The sequence below is a fragment of the Schistocerca piceifrons genome, chromosome 7 (assembly GCF_021461385.2).
Source record: "Schistocerca piceifrons isolate TAMUIC-IGC-003096 chromosome 7, iqSchPice1.1, whole genome shotgun sequence".
Classification (NCBI taxonomy): domain Eukaryota; kingdom Metazoa; phylum Arthropoda; class Insecta; order Orthoptera; family Acrididae; genus Schistocerca; species Schistocerca piceifrons.
In genome coordinates, this window is record NC_060144.1 from 521,748,878 (window position 1) to 521,773,471 (window position 24,594).

Sequence of the window (24,594 nt, forward strand, 5' to 3'; positions counted from 1 at the left end):
AAAAGTCTGCTAGTATTAAAAATAACAACAGAATTCACCATTATCTTACAATATGAGGAGCTGTAAAATGTGACTCTGAAAACATACACAGACCATAACAAACTGAAATAAATTCCTCTCCTTTCATGAATTGGTACAAGACAAATGTACATATCATGTTCATGCCAGCTAACATTCCAACTATATAATTAAAAAAAAAATCTTTTCTGTATGTATTTACAAACTGTGTACATATTCAGTTATTAGATCAATCAGACAATTCAATAATATGAGAATTCTGAAACAGTAAAAAAGTTCCTGGCATAATATCTCCTCTCTCTCTCTCTCTCTCTCTCTCTCTCTCTCTCCCAGCATTGTATGTGTTTTTTTTTTCCCAAATCATTTTCATATAATTATCTTGGGCTTCCAGTTGCATTAAATTCTTTCTTTATGGCCATACACACTAACTATTGTCAACGTGATAGCAACCAGCTCTCGTGTAGTTTTTGGTATTTCCTTATACAGATATTGCTATAGGTTGTGATATGCTGGTAGCAACTTTACACAAAGACATTGCTGTCAATGACACGACAGTCAATCAAAACTATTTTACAGTAATTGATGAGAATGATGCTGTAAGATTATGCAGGTTTATCAACTACATGTGACTGGAAGCCCAACAATATTATATTAAATTTCATCAGTGCAAGACTGCATTTTTACATGATCATCATTTTTCTGCTGCACACAATGGTCACATACAAGTGTTATCTTAATCAACATGGGAGGGCCATGTTCTAAGGATACCAAAACTTGGTGAGGAATCCTGTAAATAATATTGAAATGTGCAACAAATACAATGATTGTTGTAACAGCTATTTACAAAATACTTTTGTATGTACAATAATCAAAGTACAAACAGTACAACTTGCTGCAGTACAAAATCTTTAACTATTTCTTTTATTAATCATTGTCTGAAGGACCCCGCATAACTGTGAGATGAACCTCGTCCCGTTGTGACAGGATTTTCTGGAGGTGCGGACTGTCTTGGGGGCTGACGAGGGAATAAAACAGAGAGCCTCGTGAGTGTGATCTTAGTCAGACGCACAACGGCAAGGTGTGCAGCATACTGCAGTAACAAGGCACCAAAGCCCTTGTAAAGACCGATTGTGCCTTCTTGTTCCAGGGTTGCACGATAGCAGTCAGCAGCTCCTTCATAATTTGTTAGTATTGGCATCACCTCCAAGCCCGTATCTAGATTGTCAATAATAGTTCGAGTGCCTTGTAGGTGCAACCTGCGAATGAAAAAGAAAGAAAAACAAAGCCTATTCCATATTCCATTTCCAGAGTGCAGTTCCTGGTACAGAATCTGCCACAGAGTCCATCCTCTTCTTACATAAACATGTAAATGTAGTGACTCATTCAGTAAAAGTGTATTATGCCTTATAAATGAGTCTCAGTATCACGTATACTACTAACTTTTATGTTACACTCTACTTGCTGCTAGTCCTAATTGCCAATTAAATTTCATTAAACTTTAAAGGTGCAATAAATGTGTGATTCTTGTATAAAGTAGCTTCCAAGTTAACAAGTGAGGACATACAAATGGAGTGCAAAATTTATTCATTCATTGTAAGAATAAATGGCATCACAACAACAAGACAAATAACAACTCAATAGCTAAATATGACTAAAGAGAAAGGTAAATTAACAGTGTGGAGAAAATCCGTTAGTCACTTAATACAGGGTGGAACTACATAAAAAGATCTTGACAATATGCAGATGATATACACCATAATTAGGAATTCTACAAGTTTCACAGTAATTAGCATCAAACTGAAAGGAACTGTTAAGTCTGCATGTCAAAGAGAGCTGAGTCTGACATTAGTTACACATTTTACACTCCTATGAATGGAAGGGCTGTGGAAGGGTGATAGTCACAAAAGATGTTAGCAAGGCACCAGGAGAGGCTGATGATTGTTGCAGTGGCAAGATTTGCAGTGTGACGCAAATTACTGTTTAAAAATCAACTAGATAACAAATAAGCTTGAAGAAAAGTGGGAAAAACATGTCTATAAAGTGAAAGACTCTAAGACTAATACCTGACAAACTTTAAGCATGCTAATATCATTATTTCCAGGATGAGGTTTCATTCTGCAGCAGAGTGTTTGCTGGTTTGGAACTTCCCAGCAAAACAAAACTGCATGCCTGACTAGGCCTTGAATCTGGAACCTTTGCCTTTCGCAAGCAATTCATATGTTCACAAAAGTGCTCAACCAACTGACTTATCCAAAGATAATTCAGGATCTGACCTCCTTCAAATACAGGTTCTCTAAATTTATCTAACAAGATTTTGTGAGGACTAGATAGACTTTCTTAAAAGAATTCCCATTTAAGTTTGCAAAACATTTCTATTGCGTTTTCATATAGAAATCTTGCAAAATCTTCCACTCACCTTCCCTAATACCGATTTTACCAGATTGACTCATTTTGTATCGCTTCTTGGTATCATCCGTAAATACTTACACAATCTGATGTGCTCAACATGTACAACACTGATCTTGGAATCAGATACTACCATGTTCCTTCTCTTTGTTATAGGCATCATCATACATTTGTCCACACTAAAGAGAGCATTAAATTGCATTTACAACATATCAAGAGAGGTCCAATTCTTTCTGTACTTCCTTATGATCAACCCATGCCAATACTTTCCTGCGGACAATAGCATCACCGGTGAACTAACTTACAGCACCACTGATCCTATATGATATATCATTTTTGTATATTGAGAACGTTAGAGATCCTGTTACAATTCTTTGGTGTACACTTGACCTTTCCTTCGTTTCTGCTGAGCGTTTTCCATACAGTAGAACACACTGTGTTCCACTAGCAAAAAAATTCAACAAGCCAACTGTATGTCTGAGGATACTCCATATGATTGTATCTTGATTAATATCTGATGATAGGATAAGTGTTGAATGCCTTTCAGAAATATGCATAGATGGAATTTATGTATTTACCAGAATCAATTTTTTGTAAAACGTTGTGTATGAATAAAGCAAGCTGTGTTTCAAATGTGTGTTGTTCTTGAATCTTTGTTGATTCTTTGAGACAAGTTTGTCTCCCTCCTGGTACGTAACCTTCACTCAGTGTATGCTCTAGGATTCTGCTACTGATTGATATCTATAATTCTGTGCATCTGATCTTTTATAATCCCTCCCCATCCCCCTTTTGATGTGAGACCGTTTGCTGTGTAAGAGATTCTTGTTAAATGTGAGCTGTGGAAGAGACTGATTCTGCAGCGTATTCAATGTGAGATTTAATTGGAATTCCATCAAGGATTGGTGCCTAGTTCACTTTAAACAGTTTCTTTTTTCCCCCAATCCTGGAGGTGCTTATTGTCAATATCTCTTTATTTGTGAGTCTACGTGTTGGTCAAATATTGATACAGTAGTATCATGCATAAATACCTTTTTAAATATGAATTTCTGCTTTCTGTCTACTAGCTTCAGTCTCAACACCAGGTAGACCTATGAAAGCTTTGGCGCAACTCATTGATTTTACAAGTGACCAGACCTTCCTAAGAGATATAACAGATTTTTCTTCACAATCTGAACCTGCCGTAGTCCTCAGTGGTTCCCAAGCCCACAACAGGCCACAACAGGCCACATCAGTCCACCCACCCCACCACCACCCCACACCGAACCCAGGGTTATTGTACAGTTTGGCCCCCAGGGCAAAAAAACAACTAAGCCCATGTCAGAACCATAGAATGCTAAGAAAAAAAAACGACTTAAAAAAGACGGAAGGAAAGACAACTAAAAACAAGGACTTTGAGAAACGTCCTTAAAACATGCCATCGACAAATGGAGGTCCTAACTAAAGATTAAATTTCTTTCACCATATTGCTACAATGGACAAAAAGTAAAATGCGGTTGACAGCCCGCGCGTCCTTCGCTAAAATGGCCGATAACTCATACGGCAAACATACGTGAGAAATGGCATTTGCAGATGATATAGCCATACTCAGCAATAATACACAGGAGGCAAAGGAAGCACTGGAATGCTTGCATGAAATAGCTGCCAAAACAGGTCTGCAGGTATCTTACGAGAAGACACAATATATGGAACGACAGACCAACAATGTACACACCATGCATACGGTATATGGATCCGTAGAAAGAGTCGAAAAATTTAAGTATTTAGGGGAGTACATACAAATGGGAGGATCAAACAAGGCGGCTAACATGGAACGAACGAAGAAACTCCAGAAGGCATACAAACTCACATGGTCACATTATAATAAGAAAAGCATATCGAGGCAGGCCAAACTTAGGCACTACAAAACAGTTGTATTACCAGAAGCATTGTACGCATCAGAAACAACCACAATTGGAGCATCAGGCATCATAGACACAGAAAAAATAGAACGCAAAATTCTCAGAAAAATATTTGGACCAATTCACAGAGATGGCGTATGGATGAAGCGACCTACCAAAGAGCTGTACCAGCACACTGACAGACTAACAGACGCGATCAGAAAACGCAGATTAACTTTCTATGGGCACATACAGAGAATGGACAACAACCGACTTACAAAGAAAATTTTTGATGTAGTAAACAGCTCAAGCAAGAAAACAAATTGGTATCATGAAATAGACGAAGACTTAAGGCAGATAGGGATCAACAGGCAAATGATAGGAGACAGGAAATACTTCAGAAACAAAGTTAGGAGTGCAAAATTTATTGTAAAGGAGAGAAAGAAGAAAGGAACATTGTGGACAGAGCAAAGGAGTGTGTGTGTGTTGGGGTTTATGGGCGCTCAACATCGAGGTCATCAGCGCCCTGACACACAGTAAAAGGAACGAATGTGGAGAGACCTAATAAAACTGAAAAACACACTCAAAGCAGGAAAAGAGGGAAAATACGACCTGAGAAGGTAAAACCTAAGGTAAGGGATAACATAGCGACAAGAATGACACAGGAAATCGTCATTGTCTGGCCACTTACATAAAATATGGGCGAGCTTGTCACACAGGAAACAAGTTAAAATCCCCTCCCTAAATTCTTTGTAAAAACATTCGACATGGCACAGAACTTTAAAACTTTAACCACATTCGTCCGAGTGTTGCCTAAGAGAGTTGGCAGGTCCGCTGGCAAGGCAGCCGCGGCCCGCTGGTCAGAAAATAAAACGCAATCCAATAAAACGTGGCGCACAGTGACCTGGACGCCGCAAGCACCACACATTGGAGGGTCCTCTTGCCGGAGCAGGAAGCCATGCGTCATAGGGCTGTGGCCTATTCGAAGCCGAGTGAGGAGAACCTCGTCCCGTCGATGGGGCTGAAAGGAAGTACACCACACACGCGTTGTGGGCTTGACTAGACGGAGCTTATTGTCAGTCACGTCCAGCCACTCGTCCTCCCACCGACACATGACTCGGGAGCTCAACAGCGAGGTGAGTGCGTGCAAGGGGATAGCACACTGAGATACGTGTGGATCAAGACGCGCTTCCTTGGCTGCGAGATCTGCCCCTTCATTCCCAGCAATGCCAACATGCCCCGGAACCCAGCAGAAAGCTACAACCTTCCCCAGTCGCTGTAGTCGGAGGAGGGCATCCTGGATGGTCTGGACTACTTTAACTGCCGGATACAAATGGTGCAATGATTGAAGGGCACTGAGGGAATCGGAACAGACAAGAAATTTAGGAGAGGAAGAATGTCTCATCTGCTCCAGTGCCCGCAAGATCGCAGACAATTCTGCATCAAAGACCGTGAAAGGCGGAGGCAGTCGGACCGTAAGGACACGATCCGGAAAAACAACGGAGCAGCCAACGGAATCCCCTTGTTTCGACCCATCCGTAAAAACCGCTACATAGTCGTGGTGCTCAGATAAAACAGCAGAAAATGCTGCATGAAAAACGGTGGCAGGAGTGCAACCCCTCTTGTACTGCAATAAATCTAAAATCACTCTGGGCCTCTTCAGTAACCAGGGTGGCAGGCGGTTAAAACCCTGGATTTGGGGTTGTACAGACTCCACACCGAGCGACTCTAGAACACGTTGCACACGGATCCCAAATGGCAACGTAGCCCGGGGACGGTGGGAAAAAAGGCGGTCCAGAGGTGGATGGGCAACAAGGCGGTGAGCAGGCGAGCTGGGAGCCGCAAGAAACTTACAAGCCTGGCGCACCAGAAGGAGCTGCCGCCGGATGGTAAGTGGCGGTTCGCCAGCCTCAGCACAGAGACTTGGTATGGGACTGGTCCGATAAGCACCCGTGGCCAGTCGAATCCCAGCATGGTGGACAGCGTCAAGGATCCGCAAATAAGACGGCCTCGCTGACCCATATACTGTGCACCCATAGTCCAGCCGTGAACGCACAAAAGCCCGATAAAACTGAATGAGACGCGCCCTGTCCGCTCCCCAAGACCTGTGGCTGAGGCACTTGAGGATGTCCAGTGCCTTCAGGGATCTGGCTTTCAAGTCACGTAGGTGTGGCAGCCATGACAACCTGGAGTCAAAAAGTAGTCCCAGAAACCGCACTGTGTCTCTAAAATGTAGGACAGCATCCCCCATATGCAAGGCAGGCAAAGTAAAAAGACGACGAGAACGATTAAAATGAACACAAACACACTTATCGGCAGAAAACCGAAAACCTGTCTTTGCAGCCCACTCCTCTAACCGCCGCACTGTTAGCTGCAACTGACGGCTCACGGTTGCAACACTGGAGGAGGAACAGAAAACAGCAAAGTCGTCCACAAACAAGGAGCACTGTACTGGACTCCTCACTGTAGACGTTATACTGTTGATGGCTATGGCAAAGAGGGTAACGCTTAAAACATTGCCCTGGGGGACACCGTTCTCCTGCTCAAAGCGATCAGACAGTGTGTTACCAACACGGGTCCGAAAAAACCGCTGAGACAGGAAAGACCGAATGAAAATGGGGAGGCGGCCACGAAAGCCCCATTGATGCAGTTGTGCAAGAATACAGTGTCTCCAAGTAGTATCATATGCCTTGCTGATATCAAAGAAGGTACCGATACAGTGATGCTGACGGAGGAAAGCCTGCTGAATAGCCGCCTCGAGGAGTGTCAGGTTGTCGACTGTGGACCGAAATTTTCGGAATCCACACTGAAAGCGGCTAAGGAGCTGCCTGGTCTCTAGCAGCCAGACCAAACGACGGTTAACCATTCGTTCCAGGGTCTTTCCGACACAGCTTGTCAAGGCAATACTACGATAACTACTGGGGCATGTGCGGTCCTTTCCTGGTTTGAGGAGAGGGATGAGGATTGCCTCCCTCCACGAGGTGGGGAAAACTCCCGTCCGCCATATGAGATTAAAACATTCGAGGAGGATTTCCTTTGACGCCGCTGGCAGATGGCGAAGCATGGAGTACCGGATGCGGTCGTAACCTGGTGCGGTGTCAGAAGCCGCAGTAAGTGCCGATTCAAGTTCCCACATGGAGAAAGGGGAGTTGTAGGCCTCAGAATTGTTCGACCGAAAGTCCAGCTTCGCTCGTTCGACAGTCGCACGGTAGCGACGAAATGCTGGATCCTGGGTTGCAGTGGCAGTACTTTGGGCAAAATGCTCTGCCAGCGTCTGAGCAATGGCTCTGGGTGTTGTTTGGAGGCATCCCTGGTTCAGGACTGCAGCTATTGGTAGACGGCTGCGTTTACCGGAAATCCTCCGGATGGCTTCCCATACTTTTGTGGAACAAGTGGAACGGTTGATGGAGTCCAGGAACTCCTGCCATGACCTTTTCTTGCTCTCTTTAATGACACGGCGTGCCCTGGCTCTCGCGATGCGAAAGGCGGTAAGATTGACTGCTGTTGGGCGGCATTTAAATCGGCGAAGAGCCGCACGCCTGTCCCGGATGGCTGAACGGCACTCATCCGTCCACCAAGGCACAAGGCGCCGCTTAGGAGGGCCAGAAGACTGTGGCATGGACAGGTCAGCAGCATGATGGATCACAAGTGTGATGTGATCCACCCATTCCTGTACGCTGTTGTGGCGTTCAAAGACAGCCAATCGAGTGAACAGAGGCCAGTTAGCCCTGCCAACCATCCACGATGGCGGCCTCTGCTCCAGCAATACACCATCCAGGAGATGAATGAGGATGGGGAAGTGATCGCTGGAATGAAGGTCGTCAATGACCTCCCAGTGAACAGAGTCGGTGAGGGCGGGAGAGCAGAAAGATAGGTCAATGGCTGAGAATGACCCAGTAGCGGCAGAGAAATGAGTTGGAGTACCTGTGTTAAGGATGCACAACACTTGAGATGTGAGGAGGCTCTCCAAAATTCGACCTCGAGTGCAAAGAGAAGTGGAGCCCCACAGGACATGATGGGTATTGAAGTCTCCCAGGAGGAGAAAGGGGCGGGGGAGTTGGTCGATAAGATCTGTGAGAGCGTCTAAGGTCATTGCATCCAGAGGGGGTAAATAAAGGGAGCAAACAGTAAGCCTTCGACAGGAATGAATTGCAACTGCAACTGCTTGCAGGTCAGTATCCAGGGGGAGAGCAGAGGAGTGGTGGTCATTATTGACAAACACGGCGACTCCGCCTTTGGCTCTGTCTCCAGTCAGGTCATCTTTGCGATACAACGTATAGCCCCTGAGTACAGGAGCATCAGAGGGTTTTAGATGTGTTTCCTGTAAACACAAGCACAGGGGGCGTTGCCGTGCTAGGAGGTGCAGTTCCTCCACATGTGCCCGGAATCCATTCATGTTCCACTGTATAATGGGAGCCATCGATCAGGGTGGGAGGACCTTCAGTCTCACTTTCTGTCGGGGAGGAGAGCCCACAACAGGTGGAGGCTCAGTTTTGGGGCGAGATGATTGCCCCAGTCTGACATCAACCTCCATCGCCTCTGAAGAGGAGTCGAGAGAGACGTCAGAAAGAATGACATCAACATCAGCAGACTGTAGAACTTCAGTCTCCTTGAGCGGTCGAGTCTTCACCTTTGGTTGGGCTTCGATTTTCTGGCCAGAGGTGGCAGTGGAGCCAAAACCTCAGAAGCAGTAGGGGGTGTAGCAGCGCTGGGCATTGCACAAGACTGGACCTGGGAAGGGGCAGGAAGGTCCATAATGTCAGCTACCACGGCCTGGTCAGAAGGCCGGGGAGGAGCAGCAGGCTTCACAGGAACAGCAGCAGCACACGTACATTGACAAACGCAGGTGCTAGTGCTGACAGTAGCAACCTCCGTTTGTGTAGCGGCATCAGTTTTCAAGACTGACTGTTTCAGAACGGAAGAAAAGGAAGCAGCGAACGTGGGCGGCTGCAGGGACTTGTAAATTTTCTTTGCCTCACCGTACGGGATGCGTTTGGTGGTTTTAAGTTCCTGGATCTTCCGTTCCTCAAGGAAAACTCTACATTCCCTACTCCACACAGGGTGATCCCCAGAGCAGTTGACACACTTGGGAGGAGAGGAGCAACCAACTCCCTCATGGGCGGCTTTACCACAGTTCCCGCAAGTGGCTTCCCCTTTACAGCCGAGAGTAGTGTGTCCAAAGCGTTGGCACTTAAAACACCGCATGGGGTTGGGGTAATAAGGCCGTACACTGAGACGTAGGAAACCTGCCTTCACATGCTCGGGCAATTTGGTGCTGTTAAACGTAAGGATGAACGAGTCAGATTTCAGGAGAGCACCATCCACCCGTTTCATAACGTGTTGCACGTCGACAATTCCTTCCCGGGACCATTCAGCCTTCAGTTCGTCTAGGGGAATATCAACGAGATCTCGGCAAGTCACAACACCCTTGCTGTAGTTCAAGGTGGTGTGAAATTCAGTCTCAATCGCAAACTCCCCAAGAAATTGTGCCTTCTGAAGGTTCTGGACTTGCTGGAAGCTAGATGTTTCAACCAACAAGGTTCCATTTTGCAAGCGCTTTACAGATTTTAATGTACCAGCAATACCTTCTAAGCCTTTCTGGATGTAAAATGGTGAAACTTTGTCGAAACTCCCATCTTTTCTTTTAATTATAAGAAACACATTCTGCGAAGCAGCATGCGTTCTGTTACTACTACTACCTGAATCAGGAGGACTGGCTACACGAGCCCTCTTGTGAGATTGGGTGTTAGAACCTAACAGCGGCCCACCCTTTCCGCTGGGGGGAGAAGAAGAAAAGTTCGAGGGTTCCATCTCGGTCCCACGAGCAGCTAGGGAACTAGGAGTCCACCTAGACAGAGCCCCGCGTGCCTAGGTAAGCCTTATACAACTGAGATGCGGCAGGTTCCCCAGAGGTTGCCAGCTAATGACTGCTCCACCTCAACAGCCATGCATCTCATCAGTGCGCAGCACACCTTGAGACTGAGGGGTTGTTTATAGAGGTTTATTCCATCCTCATGATCCGGGCGATCAAGCCAAGATCCCCATTCCCTGAGACACACAACGTTCCACCGCCGCGCCGCACGGTGGTCGCTGAAGTATGCTCAGAGCTTACGGTGACAGGGGACTGGCGGCGCTTACCGGTCCCCAGCTCAGGAACCCCGGGGTCGCCAAGCCCGTACCCAGCAAATGAATGCTGAGCCCCTGGGGGACAGAGCAAAGGAAACAGGAGCACAGCCAAAGGATTACGCATTCTAGCTAAAATGATCTCCTCGTGGCGAGAGGGCCGAGAGGAGGTCGTCCAAGACGATCGGAGAGGCTTAATCCCCCTGAGCTTGTTCCCATGCAGGGAGGACCAGTGGTGGTGCCAAAGTGACAGCCAGCAACACAGAGATCATCAGAGGGTATGGAAGAACTAGCAGGCCAAGGTACGAGGACTGCAGCCCTGGCAGCAGCGTCAGTGGCTTCAGTTCCTGTCAGACCGACGTGACCAGGAATGCATATAAACATCACAGTGACTTCATCAACAGTGAGCAAGTGACAGCTCTTCTGGATGCGTTGCACTAAGGGGTGGATGGTGCACAGCACACTGAGGCACTGAAGAGCACTGAGAGATTCTGAGCAGATGACGCAATTGAAAAGCCTGTGTCGCCGGATGTACTGCGTGGGCTGATACAGGGAGAAGAGCTCTACTGCAAATACTGAGCAATGGTCCCGAAGCCGATACCAAAAAATGTTGGTGCCAACAATAAAGGCACATGTGACACCATCACTGAGAGCCATCAGTGTACACAAACATACTATCACGAAGTTCCACGTGAAGGTCATGGAACTCACAGCGATAGAGTGAGGCTGGGGTAGGGTAGTAACCAAACCAACCACGGGAACACCTTGGGCTGCGGATCGGAGCCGCCAGGCAGTGAAGCCGCCGGCGGTGGAGCATGCACCACCGGGTAAACACAAGGACGAGTAGGACGACAACTGACAACAACCGACAACAACCTACTATGACCGACACAACAAGGAAGAGATAAACAACGGAGGCTTGTAGAAACCACAACACCAAACACCAACAGTTAATCCACTCGGAACCAGAGCCAGGCGAATGTCAACAACGAGCAACGACCAGAATGCAGTACTGCCAAGATAGAGACGCAATCCAGAGCGAGTACCAGACTGACTGGACTACGGCAGAGCGGGTCCCTATATACAAAACTGGAGGGAGTGGCTATTGGCCGCGGTCTGCACGTAGTGTAGCGGTGGCGCCCTCGCTGCCCAAGAGCTGCTGCGCCGAAGAGCCGCCGCGGACGCGGATCCCTCTATGGGCTGGCCACGTCCATTTGTTCTGGCGCGTGTTCGACTTCCACGGGGGGAGGTACTAGAAGTAGTGCCTTTAGGAAGCGAATGAAGGCCAAAGTGAATGCAGGCCACTGGATGAAGTAAGGTGGTGAAGGAAAAGTGGCTTGTGGCGCGAAGTTAAGCTGCTGGAGCAAGAGCCGAAAGCAAGCTCCAGAAGGTAACAGAGGAGAGGAACACACCCCATACTGGTGGTCAAAGGAGTAATCGAAGGAGGAGGCATAGCATGGGTGGCCAGGCATTTGTATCTGTCGAGCAGGAAGTCACAGCAGTGTGACCGTAATAGTTTGGCTGCTTTGACATACAGACTCTCAAGTGGGCTAGTGTAAAAGGTGCCAGTGGCCAAACGGATGCCACAATGGTGGATAATATTGAAACTGCGTAAGAGATACAGACGTGTAGATGCATAAACGAAACACCCATAGTCTAGTTTTGAATGGACAAGAGACTGATACAAACAGAGGAGGGTGGTCCGATTCGCTTCCTAGGAAGTGCTGCTGAGGACACACAGGACAGTGAGGGACTGCATACAGTGGGTGGCCAGGTAAGACACACGGAAGAACCAAGAAAGTTTCCTATTGACTATTAGCCCCACGAAAATCATAGTTTTAACAAATGGAAGAGCAACAGGCCCAGGATGTAAAGATGGTGGAAAAAAACAAGTGTGCTGCCAGAAATTCATACAAATGGTTTTGTCAGTGGACAAGTGAAAGCCATTGTCGATACACCACGAGTAAAGACGATCGAGACATTGCTGAAGACGCTGCTCAAGGAAACAAGTCAGTAGAGAGCTGCAATAGATCGCAAAACCATCAATGAAAAGGGAGTTGGAGATGCCCAACGGAGACAGGCCATTATAAGTTTAATGGTGACAGCAAAGAGGATGACGCTCAGGACAGAACCTTGATGCACATCGTTTTCATGGATAAAGGTGTCCAACAAGGGAGGACCCGCACATACGTTGAAAACTCAGTCTTTTAAAAACTCCTGAAAGAAATGGGGCATCGGCCTCAGAAGCCCCACATGTTGAGAGTACAGAGGATGCCAGTCCTCCAGCAGATGTCGTAGGCTTTCTCCAAATAAAAAAACACAGTCACAGTTTGAGATTTCCACAGAAATACATTCATGACATGGGTCGACAAGGTGACAAGATGGTAAACTGCAGAATGGCATGCTCGAAATTCATCCTATGCAGTGGTTAGTAAATTGCAAGACTTGAGCCACTACACCAGCCGGGCATGAATCATGTTCCATTTCCTTGCAAGTACAGTTGATGAGAGGAATGGGACAGTGGCCAGAAGGAAGGTGTTTGTCCTTGCCAGGCTTGGGTATGGGTATGAGAGCAGCTTCACACCAGTGTCGGGGAAATGTGCCCTCTGCCCGGATGTGACTGTATGTATGAAGGAGAAAGTGCTTGCCGAAAAGAGAAAGGTTCTGCAACATCTGAATGTGAACACCGTCTGGCCCTTGGGGTGGAGGATTGGGATGAAGTGAGAGTGTGAGCTAGCTCCCTCGTGGTAAAGGTAGCACGGCAGCACTGTAGCACCCACGATTCTGAGAAGAGAAGGGTATCGCCTGAGCCTTCCCCACTTGCTTCCGATGGAGGAAGGCACAGTGATAGTGGTTGGAGCTCAAAATCTCTGCAAAATAGGGGCCCAAGGTGTTGGAGATGGTAGGAGGGTCCGTTACATCACCTGCTGCTGTCAGGCTGGAAATTGGGGAATGGACCTTGGTCTCAAACAGTTGTCAGAACTTGGCCAGCCGATGGAAGAGGGAGTGGGACTGTTAAAAGAACCAGTAAAGGAAATCCAGCTTGCTTTTCTGCTATCTCGAAGAATGTGGTGACACTGTACATTCAACTGTTTGTAAAGAATGTAGTTTGCAATCATAGGATGACGGTTAAGTATGTGGAGAGCACGTCTCCGCACGCGAACTGTGTTGTGGCACGCCTCAGTCCACCAAGGGACTGGACACGGCGTGGGATAGAGGAAGGTGAGAATGGGACATTCTGCAGTGGTAAGGATAACGTTTGTATGATATTCTACCTAACCAACACAACTGGGGAAATGTTGTTAAGTGAAGATCACCAAGGAGGAGTAAAGCCTGGCCACCAGGAAGGAGTAAAGCCTCCAGTCAGCCTTGGGTGTGCATATAGATGGGGCGCGAGTCAGAAATCAGATAGCACATGGGAAATGGTTGCTTGAGGACATGTTAGAGAGAACAAACCACTTGAGATGATGGGCAAGCTGGGCAGTGCAGAAGGAGAGGTCCAAGTGGGAACAGGTGTGAGTGAAGTCTGAAAGGAACATGGGTATTCCCATATTAAGGCAGATGAGGTTAAGGTGACTGAGGAAGTCAGCCAAGAAGGTACCTCTCTGACAGGTTCTGGGTGAGGCCCAAAAGGGATGGTGCACATTAAAGGAGTGAGGGAATTTCCCAACATGCTGGAGGAAGTCTGCCCTGGTGACACCAAATGACAGAGGGATGTACAAAGGGAAAAGGTCAAGTGAGGAAGGAAAAACCGGACTGCAACAGCTTGGAGCCATGTAGTTAGGGAGATAGGTTGACTATGAACATCATCCCAGATAGGAGCACGATTCCCCCACGAGATGGAATGCTGTTCTCAGGGGCATGGCAAAGCAAACAGGGAAGAATGTAAGAATTCAAAGCCATTGTGAGGACACAATTTTATTTCCTGGAGGCAGAGTACAAGTGGACGCTGTGAGTCTACGAGCAGCTGTAAGTCCTCTTTGTCAGATTGAAGGCCACAAATGTTTTACTGAAGGACAGTCATGCCGAGGAAAAAATGTAGGGGCATCACCTCGGGGGCGGCTGGTGTGTGCCAGCCTTAAAAACTCACTGGTACCGGGCACAGAGGCTGGTGGATCCTGGTCCACGAATTCTACAGAGGTATCGGCATTCTCCTTCTATCGGTCCGCATACTACACGGCAGAAAAATGGTCGGTGGTGTGCACCAGCAACACACAGGTTGGGCAGGCGAGGGTATCACGTAGCGACACCATCGAAGAGGATCTCTGAGTTGGCGAAGGAGAAGACCGTTTACCTTTGTTTGACTTCTTGGAGCCTTTCCAGTTGGCAGAGGAAGACAGATTTTTTTTGGCTGGAGGGACGTAGAACGGTTTCGCGGGAGTATTTCTTCTGATCTTTTCGGCCTGCCGGTTGTGTAGCAAGTGACTTCGCCCCGTGAGGTGAAAGTCTGATGGCTTGTTGCTCATCTGGAGGAGGAGATGGGGTCACTACCATGATGCTGGCCGATTTCACAACCGCAGTGCTAAATTTGAGATAACACGTCTGCACGGCCACGTCCTTCGTGGAGCAAGATGTAGCAAGAACACTACTGTAGGTGCCATACAGTAGAACACAGGGTTTCCAACCAGCCAACAACTTGTGAGAGACCGAGTAAGGCACCTTTTCCTTCACCCGGATCTCCTGGACAGCCCGCTCATCGAGATAGAAGGGGCAATCTCAGGAGGCGGCGGCATGGTTGCCATTGCAGTTGATACAGAGGGGAGGAGGCGGACAATCGCCCTTGTTAGCATCCCTATCACAAATTACATATTTGGCCAGGTGTCGACAGGACTCTGAGTGTGGTTGTAACAGTGACACTGGTATCAGCACGTCGGGCTCGGAATGTACTGCTGTACTGCGCCATTTTGTAAAGGAGAGCAGGATTTCACAGGGCCAGCATTGGCTTCATCACCTTTCTGAATAATAAATGGATATGATAATAATAAAGGACTGACCGTCTTCTGTATGTGAAACCACAAGGAACCGTGGCACAGCTGGCAGGGTCTTTCAATCGTTAGCCTCATTCCGTTTATGTTTGGTAGACATTGACGGTGAAAAAGATGATTGGCTCATTACGAGAAAATCCCCCACGATTGCCAGCATATCTGATGGTGTGCTCTTTCCAACTGGGGGGGGGGGGGGGGGGCCTCAGAAGGGGTGCACCCATCTTAGGTGTTTGTTCACACCTCCCAAACACCTGACAAAGTGACCAATTGGCAATTTAGGAAGGTAGCACCTCAGGCAATCACCCCTCCCTGGGCCTGGCATTTACCAGCGGGGACATGAGAGCGCTACCTGTCAACCCGGGCCTGGGAATGATGCATTACCCAGTGACCTGTTACATGTCACATGCATGGGCTGGCCTTCAGGAGTGCACAGGGTGGAAGAAGAAAAAGAGGAACCTCAAACATTGAAGCCGAGGAAGGATTGGAGAAGGGGGGGTGGGGGGAGGGGGAAGAAAGAAAGAAAGACAGACAGACAGACAGTGGAGAGACTGTTCTGCATATTCAGTCACCGATATTGGAACACATTTCCAACAACATCCCGGACATGTTCCCAAAGAGGGGGGGGGGGGGGGGGGGGAGAATAGCAAGAAGATAGACATACAGCACAGAAAGGAAAAAGATTTGAACTGAGCTTGTATTTCTATTTTCACAAAATATTTTGTTGAACAACTCAGTCGCCTTTATGTGCTGCAAGTTAAGGTGTTGTGTGCAATTGCTACCTGGTGTCCAGCCAGACTGCCAACTATTGTTGGTATCACACCTCTATATATGAATGATTGTGAGTTCGACTCCCAATGACCATTTTTCCTCTGATGTTTGAAAACCTAATCAGTAGGAATGGAGGTTTCATTTTAAACAAAGCTTTGGGTTTGGCACTCAATTTATTACAATCTTGCTGGCCATCACATCCTCCAAGAGCAGGAAAATGCTGAGAGAATGTGTGTTACACAGAATATTATTGCAAGCACAGAAAAAAAAGCATCAAAGGGCACAGTGGGTGTCAGATTTCAAACTTTACTCACTCTCACCTCACTCGTATTGACCCACATAATCACTGTCACACGCACCTTAAGACAACAGAGAAAGGGAGAAAGGTGCTGTACATGGGATTAAAACAGAAGTAAAACCACAGCAGATCTGAAAGAAAGTCACAGGGAAATGTCCGTGGCTGACCACTCACAAAAAATTTCCAGTCACCCTGCTAACATATTAAGAACATTGCCCTAAAATTTTAGGAAACAAGTTGGACAAATCAAATAACATCAAAACTCTCACCAACTCATTTGAACATTACTGAAATACAAGGCAATCCTGCTGCTGCCCTCTGGGTAGAAAATAAAACATAGTGTAGTAAAATGAGGCACACAGTGATCAGTATGTCACAAGCACCATACACTGGAGAGTTCTCTTGCTGGAGCAAGAAGTTATGCATTATAGGGCTGTGGCCTATGCAAGGAAGAGTAAGGAGGGCCTCGACCTATAGACATCGCTAGAAAGAGGTACATCATGGCTGTGTTGTGGGCTTTACTACACAGAGCTTATTGTTTGTCATTTCCAACCACTCGTCCTCCCATCAAGACACGGCCATATCTCAACAGTGAGGTGACAGCCCGCAGGGGGATGGCACACTGAAACAACTGAGGACAATGACACTGCTCCATGGCTGCTAAATCTGCCCTGGTACCCAGAAGAGACACCTCCTTTCCCAGTCGTCGTAGTTGGAGGAGGGCACCCTAGATATTCTGCATTACTTCATCTGCTGCATACAAGCATTGTAGAGAGTTATCGGCACTCAGAGAATTGGAACATACAAGAAATTTAGCACTCAAATCATGTGTCACCTGCTCCTGTGCCTAGAAGATCGCATTTAGTTTTGCACATAATTCTGCATCAAAGACAGTAAAAGTGTGACCTTTAGGACACAATCAGGGAAAACAAAAGAGGAACCAACAGAGTCGTCCTGTTTTGGCTCACTCGTAAAGACAGCTGTAGAGTTGTGGTGCTCAGTTAAAATGTCCTTAAATAACGTATTAAAAAATATGCAGGAGTGCAACCTCTCCTGCTACTGCACTAAATCCAAAATTACCCTGAGCCTCTGCAGTAACCAGGGCGACAGATTGTTAAAACCCTGGATTTGCAGTTGGACTTGTCTCACAACAAGTGATTACAGCACATGCTGTACATGGATCCAAAAAAGCCTTGTTGCTCATGAACAATTGAAGAAAAGGCATTCCAGAGGCAGATGAGCACCAATATGATATCTGTATCTACATCTACATGCATCTATATCGATACTCTACAAATCACACTTAAATGGCTATCAGAGAGTTTGTCGAATCACCTTCACAATAATTCTCTATTATTCCACTTTCAAGCAGCGTGTGGAGAAAGCAGACACCCATATCTTTCCATGAAAACTCTGACTTTCCTTATTTTAGTATGATGATCATTTCTCCCTACGTAGGTTGGCCTCAACAAAATATTTTCGGATTTGGAAGAGAAAGCTACGTCAGGGGGATCAGCTACGTCATTTGTTAATTTATTTGGTATAAATCTCTCAACTGCTGTTGGTACTATTTCTTTGAATTCAAGCCACATCTGGTCTACACTTGCATTATTAATGTGGAAGGAGTGAAGATTGTCTCTCAGGAAGGCGTCAAGCAAACTTTTATTTGTTCTTTTTTAATAGGCATATTTTTGTTAATTCCTGTAATTTTTATTTTTATGCTCATTATTAGATCAGGGTTAATTGTTGCTAAGAAGTCAAGTGTGTTTTTGCAAACATTTACTATTTGAGTGGGCTCATTAACTAATTGCTTGGAATAATTTTCAGAGAATGCATTTAGCACAATTTCGGATGTTGTTTTACGCGTACCTCCAGATTTAAAGAAGTATTTTCACCAATATATCGAGGGTAACTTTAACTCACCACCAACTATAATTGTACAAGTTGGGTACATGTTTGAAATTTCTTTGAACCATTCAGCAATTTTATCATCTGGAGGTCGGTAAAAGGATCCAATTATTATTCTATTCCAGTTGCAAAGAATGATTGCTACCTATACTAACTCACAGGAACTAAGGAACTATCTACTTCAATTTCGCTATGATATTAACTACTACTACTAACAGCAACAAACGCACCATCACCAACTGTGATCAGACAATCCTTTCTGAACGCCATTAGGTCCTTCGCAAAAATTTCGGCTGAACTTATCTCTGGCTTTAGCCAGCTTTCAGTTCCTGTAACGATTTGAGCATCACTGCTTTCTATTAGCGCTTGGAGCTCTGGTTCTTTCCCAACACAGCTATGACATTTTACGACTGTTATACCGATGGTTCTTAGATCTACATTCTTCCTGTGTTCAATCCCCATTCTTTGAGACTAAAGCCCTTTTTGTGTTTCCCAGAGACTAACCCAAAAAACCACCTAGTCCATGCCACACAGCCCCTGCTACCCGTTAGTCACCTCCTGCGTTTAATGGACTTCGGACCTATTTAGCCGAGCCCGAAACCCCACCACCATATGGCCCAAGTCGAGGCCTCCTTCTGATAGCTGCTCAAACCAGAGAGAATCTCTTCTAATCCAAAGCGACACACATCACTGGTATTGACATGAGCCACTACCTGCAGTTGGCTGCACCCTGTGCTCTTCATGGCATCTGGAAGGACACGTTCCATGTCTGGAATGACGCCACGTGGTAAGCACACAGAGATCACATTGGCTTTCTTCTCCTATCCAGATAAATTCAGACCTGTGAGGAACGTACATGTCTGATGTATCATGAGGAGTTGCCATTGGATTGTCAGTGGTGGTTACCAGCCTCAGCACAGAGACTGAGGATGGGGATCGTCCTGCTAGCACCCATGGCCAGCTTAGGCCCCTCATGGTGGACAGTGTCAATGATCTTCAGGTAAGCAGGCCTCACCAATCCACACACTGTGCACCTGTAGTCTAGCTGTGAACATACAAAAGCCCTATAAAACTGGATCAGATGCACCCTGTCCAATCCCCCAAAACCTGTGGGGTAAGGCACTTTATGATATTCAGTGCCTTCTGGGTTCTGGCTTTCAGATAGTGCAGATGTGGCAACCATGACAATTTGGAGTCGAAAGTGAGGCCCAGAAACCTGAAAGGTCTAAGGAAAGGCCCAATGTCATTAACTGATGATAATGAAATTCAAAAATATGGGTGAGCTTTGTGCAGCACTTGGAAGAGGAAGGCATCTTATCCCACTAGAAGTTGCTTATAAGGTTACTGTTGCTGTAACTGACCATGCAGAATGTGCCTCAGGTAGTGTTACCGCTTATGCAGTGTCACAAGAATTGTCCATACCATGGTCAACGGTACATAAAGTTTTGCAGTCTACTTTACAACGGTACCTGTACAAGACCCAGACAGTGCAACAACTGAAACCTTATTGTAATGCAGCAATGTTCTGAATTTGCTCTTCAGTTTCTCGCACAGAATGAAGTTGATGACATATGGCCAGGCAATATTCTGTGGAGTGATGAGGCACGCTTCACACTACAAGGTGCAGTGAACAACACTGCAGAATTTGAGATACTGTTAAACTGTGTGTTGTGTACAAAGAACTATTCCACTCACCGTACGAATGTGTGGTGTGGATTCACAAGCACCTTTATTCTTGGTCTGTTCTTTCTTAAAGAGAACACACCCAGAGAGACTGTTCGGTATACCGTGATATCTGCATGTTACCAAGACCTCCTTGTACAGCATGTGATTCCTGCTTTTCATGAAAGATTGGTCAACTCCTCTTGACACTTGCCCAGTAAAAAATCTGCTTAATGCAACCTTCCACAAATGTTTTACCTTCAGAGCTTTGATAGATGCCTGGCCTGCAAGATCACCTGATTTGAATCCACGGGGCTTTTAGCTCATGCGATATCTAAAAGAGCGCGTTTACCAGGGACACATTCAGTCTCTACCTGATTTGAAGACCAGTATATAGGTACACATTGCTACGATTCCACCAGAACTACTGTGAGCAACAGTTAATCATGTTGTTTTATGGGTGCAACATCTTGTTAACATCTCTGAAGCTCGTATTGCCCTAACTGCGTAACCCATGGTTAATAATAAAACCACTATTATGCCTTTTCACTTGTTTGGCCTTTCCACCCACACCTCGTTCCTAATCCATTACATATGAAAACACTTTTATACAACTTTCTTGCATTCACAGTGCCAGATTTGCAACTAGTGGCCAAAATTGGAACAATTTTTTTCACTGTAAATTGGTTCCACATTAATGCCTAAGAGTATCTACCAAGTTTCACTATAATACGATAAATCACATCCCACACTGGCCCTCTGTGAGTAGCTCCACTTTTGTTATAACCACCCAATACTTCAGAAGTGCCCCAAGTCTCTTCCTCAGAGTGCAATGCTTTATATCAGAATCAGGCCATCACAGTGCAGCCTATAATGACTGTGCCTACGGCAATGATTCTCGACTGTGAAAGACTGAGTGAGTGCTCACTTGCACCTTCCAGAACCACATTTTGTTAGTGACCATCCTTCAGAGAATCAGGACAATCTTTAAGTCGTCTATACTAGGAATCTGTTTCTGTTCATGTTATTGTGTACTTTCTCAGCACTAATAAAAGTTCTATTGTACTTGGCTACCTACGCACCTTTCTCTTCTTGTGTGTGTGTGTCACCCATAACGGAATACTTTAATTACTAATAAAATGTGGGAGTGACTGCTTACTGGGAGACACATGAGCACTGGGACTGCACTGTGAATATTTTTCATGAGAGAACAAAGAAATGCACATTACTAATTCTGGAAACTTAGGTTCTACACTAGCAAATATAATGGTAAGTAAAATAACAATGCAAATAATCATTTTTTGACAATATAATGTAATTGGATAGATAAATCTACTCGCAAAGGGGCAACAGGAGGGGGGGGGGGGGGGGAAACCACACACACACACACACACACACACACACACACACACACACACACACACACAAGTGTAACTTGTGCAGGCTTTCAGAGCCAGTGGCTCCTCCTTCCGGCAGAAGAGTTGAAGGGGAAGGAAGAGGAGTGGCGGAAAAGGACTGGAGAGGTTTAGGAAAAGGTGTAAAGTTCAGAAAAGTCACACAGAACCCTGGGTCAGGGGAGACATACAGGACAGTATGAGAAGGAAAGATTGATTGTTGGGGACTGCACTGGATGAGATTTGAAAACATGAGAACTTAAAGGTGGAAGACATGGTAATATGAAAGACAGAAATTACTACTAAAACATTGTGCACAAGTTAATAAGAGTGAAAAAATAGGTGCATTGTATGTAACAGAGGTGGGAGGGGGACGGCGAAAAATTGACAGGTCAGAAAATGAAAAATGTAGAAAACTAAACTGGAGTGAAGAAAGGAGTAGTTACCACGAAGAAATGCTGAGATAGAAGGAATTCCTGTAAATTAAGGCCAGGTGGGTGGCGAGAACCAAGGACATGTTGTAGCATTTGTTCCCACCTGTGGAGTTCTTAGAAACTGGTGTCTGGGAAAAGAATCCAGATGGTATGTGTGGTGAAACAGGCACCAAGGTCATACTCTGCTACAGGATATTGTGTGTTGCTGGTATACACCCTCTGCTTATCTTATGCCCATTCATCCTGACCAATAACTGGGGGGGGGGGGGGGGGGAGGGGGGGAGCCATGCCAATGTAATGGGCTGAACAATGTTTACATAACTGCTGGTAAATGATGTACCATTTCACAGGTGGCTCTCCCTATGGTAGTATATGTTTTATCAGTTTAGGGCTGGTATAGATGGCTGTAGGAGGGTGCATAGGGCAATTCTCGCAGCATGGCGGGGATAGTCACAGGGGTAGGGGGTAGGAGCCACAGGTAGGGAGATGGGTGCAGAAGGAGCATTGGGTTTGACAAGGAGTTTTTTTTTTTAGGTGTGATGGGCAAAATCTCAGACAGAATGGATCTCACTTCAGGACATGATTGCACAAAGTCCTGGCACTGTCGAAGAGCTAATTAATACATTCAAGATCGGGATAATACTGAGTGTCAAGTGGTGTGCTCCGAAACTGTTTTTTGGAGGGATCAGCAGTACCAGCAATGGATGTGACGGCATGGGAAACCTCTTTTTGGAGCTAGGCCGGTGGGGTAATTACGTCCAGCAAAGGCTGATGTGAGAATGGTGGGGTATTGCTGTAAAGAGTCTGCATCCGAACAAATGTAGGCTATGGCTCCTACCCTTGTGATCATCCCTGCTGCAAGACTTGCCCTATGCACCATCATTATCATCAGATTTTCTCCTTCTCCTTCTGTGTGTGTGTTCTCCTGCCACCACTTGGTGAGTAGATTTTTTTATCTATCCAATTACATTATACTGGTATGCAATATGTCATACTCATTACAATTACCAACCTGTGTAGTATTGTTTCCAGAGGGAAGAAGACAACATCTGCTGCAAATACTGCAAAAAGTGCAGCATGCAGTTCAATGTCTTGAGAGGCAGCTTGAGTAGTCACTTCCCGTGACAATGCTCCCTACAAAATATGTGCATAATGTTAAGTTATCAAATTTAATTCACAAGAAAGTTATTTAGAAACAAACTTATGATGATTAATTGTGTTGATCAATTTCCAAATGGAGAAGAAAACCTCAGGAGGAAGGGGGGGGGGGATACAAAAGGAGAGAGAAATGGAATGAAAAGCAAAGTTTTGTATATTATGGCAGGAAAATCACATTAAAGGGTTCACATAAATTTATAAGATATAATTGGTATTACTGATCATCATCATAGTTTCTTCTTCTTCTTCACCTTCTTCTTCAAGGGGACAGAACTTCCGAATTCTATTCGTTATGCACATTGTATGGAACCCTGTAGGCCTTTAGCCACAGGCCAATTCTGACAAACATTCTTTGCTCATGTGTTCTATAAGAAATTTCCGATTCTGACAACATTCTAAGAAATTTGTCATTTAAGCTGTAAATGTTGATTGCCTGTCATATGCTTGCATTTCTCTTCCTGTCTGTCTTTATCATCCCCACAACTAATTTAAGGAGTCATTTTGGAAGCTCGGATTCTACTTTTGTCATTGCTATTGAGGACCTCCATGTCAGCACAGTGTAAATCTGCTGGTTCTGCCACTGAAGAACTTCAGCATTGTTTCCTATCTTTCTTAGTTAACATTCTACTTATGGTACCATACATTCAGTTAAATTTTTCAATTTTCTTTGCAGTATAAAGTTCTTCAAAAGATGAGAGTGGGCAACCATGGAAAATGAATTAGCTGACATACTTAATGGATTTATTATTAACAAATGACCTTATATGGAACTGAGGAACCACAAAATGTCATGGATACTTTTTATGAGGCAAAATTGTAAAACTGTGCTGTTTCAGTACTTCCTTCAGTTCAAATAAAACAGAGCTGTTTCTAGCATATCTTCAGTATTTGAAACTAATTTTACTTGTACTGATACCCTTTCTTTGGATAATTTAAGACCACAGCCTATCCTCTGAGCACATGACTGTAGTGCCCATCTCCCCTCTATGGGGCAATCCACACACTATACACTTTTTTAAGCACTTACATTTCTTCTGTAAACTTTCTCCATACATTTTGCCAAATTTACATTCACATTTTTTTCCAACTCCAGTGTGGAATTCAAACAATGGAAAATCCAGGATAGAATGTAACAATATTTTGCCTGAGGCTGCAGTCATGTGTGTGTGTGTGTGTGTGTGTGTGTGTGTGTGTGTGAGAGAGAGAGAGTGAGAGAGAGAGAGAGAAGGCCAAAAGCTTTATTTGTGACAGTTTTTTGTTGTGCCTATTTGCGGCTCAGCATCTCCGCTATATGGTGAGTAGCAACTTTCCAGTATGGAATTTACAGACAGGCTCATTTTCATGATTACTGCTCAAAAATAAGTGACTGCTATGCAATGTGATACACAGCAATCTTGATGTCAAACCTTTATTGCTACAGGTGAGCGATATCACAAGCAAACTCTGTGAAGAAGCTGAACTGCAAGAATTGCTATTTCAAAACTAGTAGTTTTTTCTCTTCCACCCATTGTATAGGGTAAGTAGGTGCCTTTCCTCACACCACAAAGAAATACACACCTGCAC

At 45.4% G+C, this 24,594-nt stretch overlaps 1 protein-coding gene across 1 annotated transcript in view; it reads right to left on the reverse strand.

Annotated features, from left to right (window-relative positions):
* Window positions 1-313: 313 nt before the first annotated feature.
* Window positions 314-24,594, reverse strand: part of LOC124804761 (mitochondrial outer membrane protein SLC25A46-like) — a 47,639-nt gene continuing 23,358 nt past the window's right edge. The window contains exons 7-8 of the mRNA XM_047265071.1: window positions 22,886-23,007; window positions 314-1,274 (exon numbers count right to left, since the gene is read on the reverse strand). Of these exons, the coding sequence (XP_047121027.1) occupies window positions 947-1,274; window positions 22,886-23,007 (450 nt within the window). The 3' untranslated portion in view covers window positions 314-946. The remainder of the gene's footprint in view (window positions 1,275-22,885; window positions 23,008-24,594) is intronic.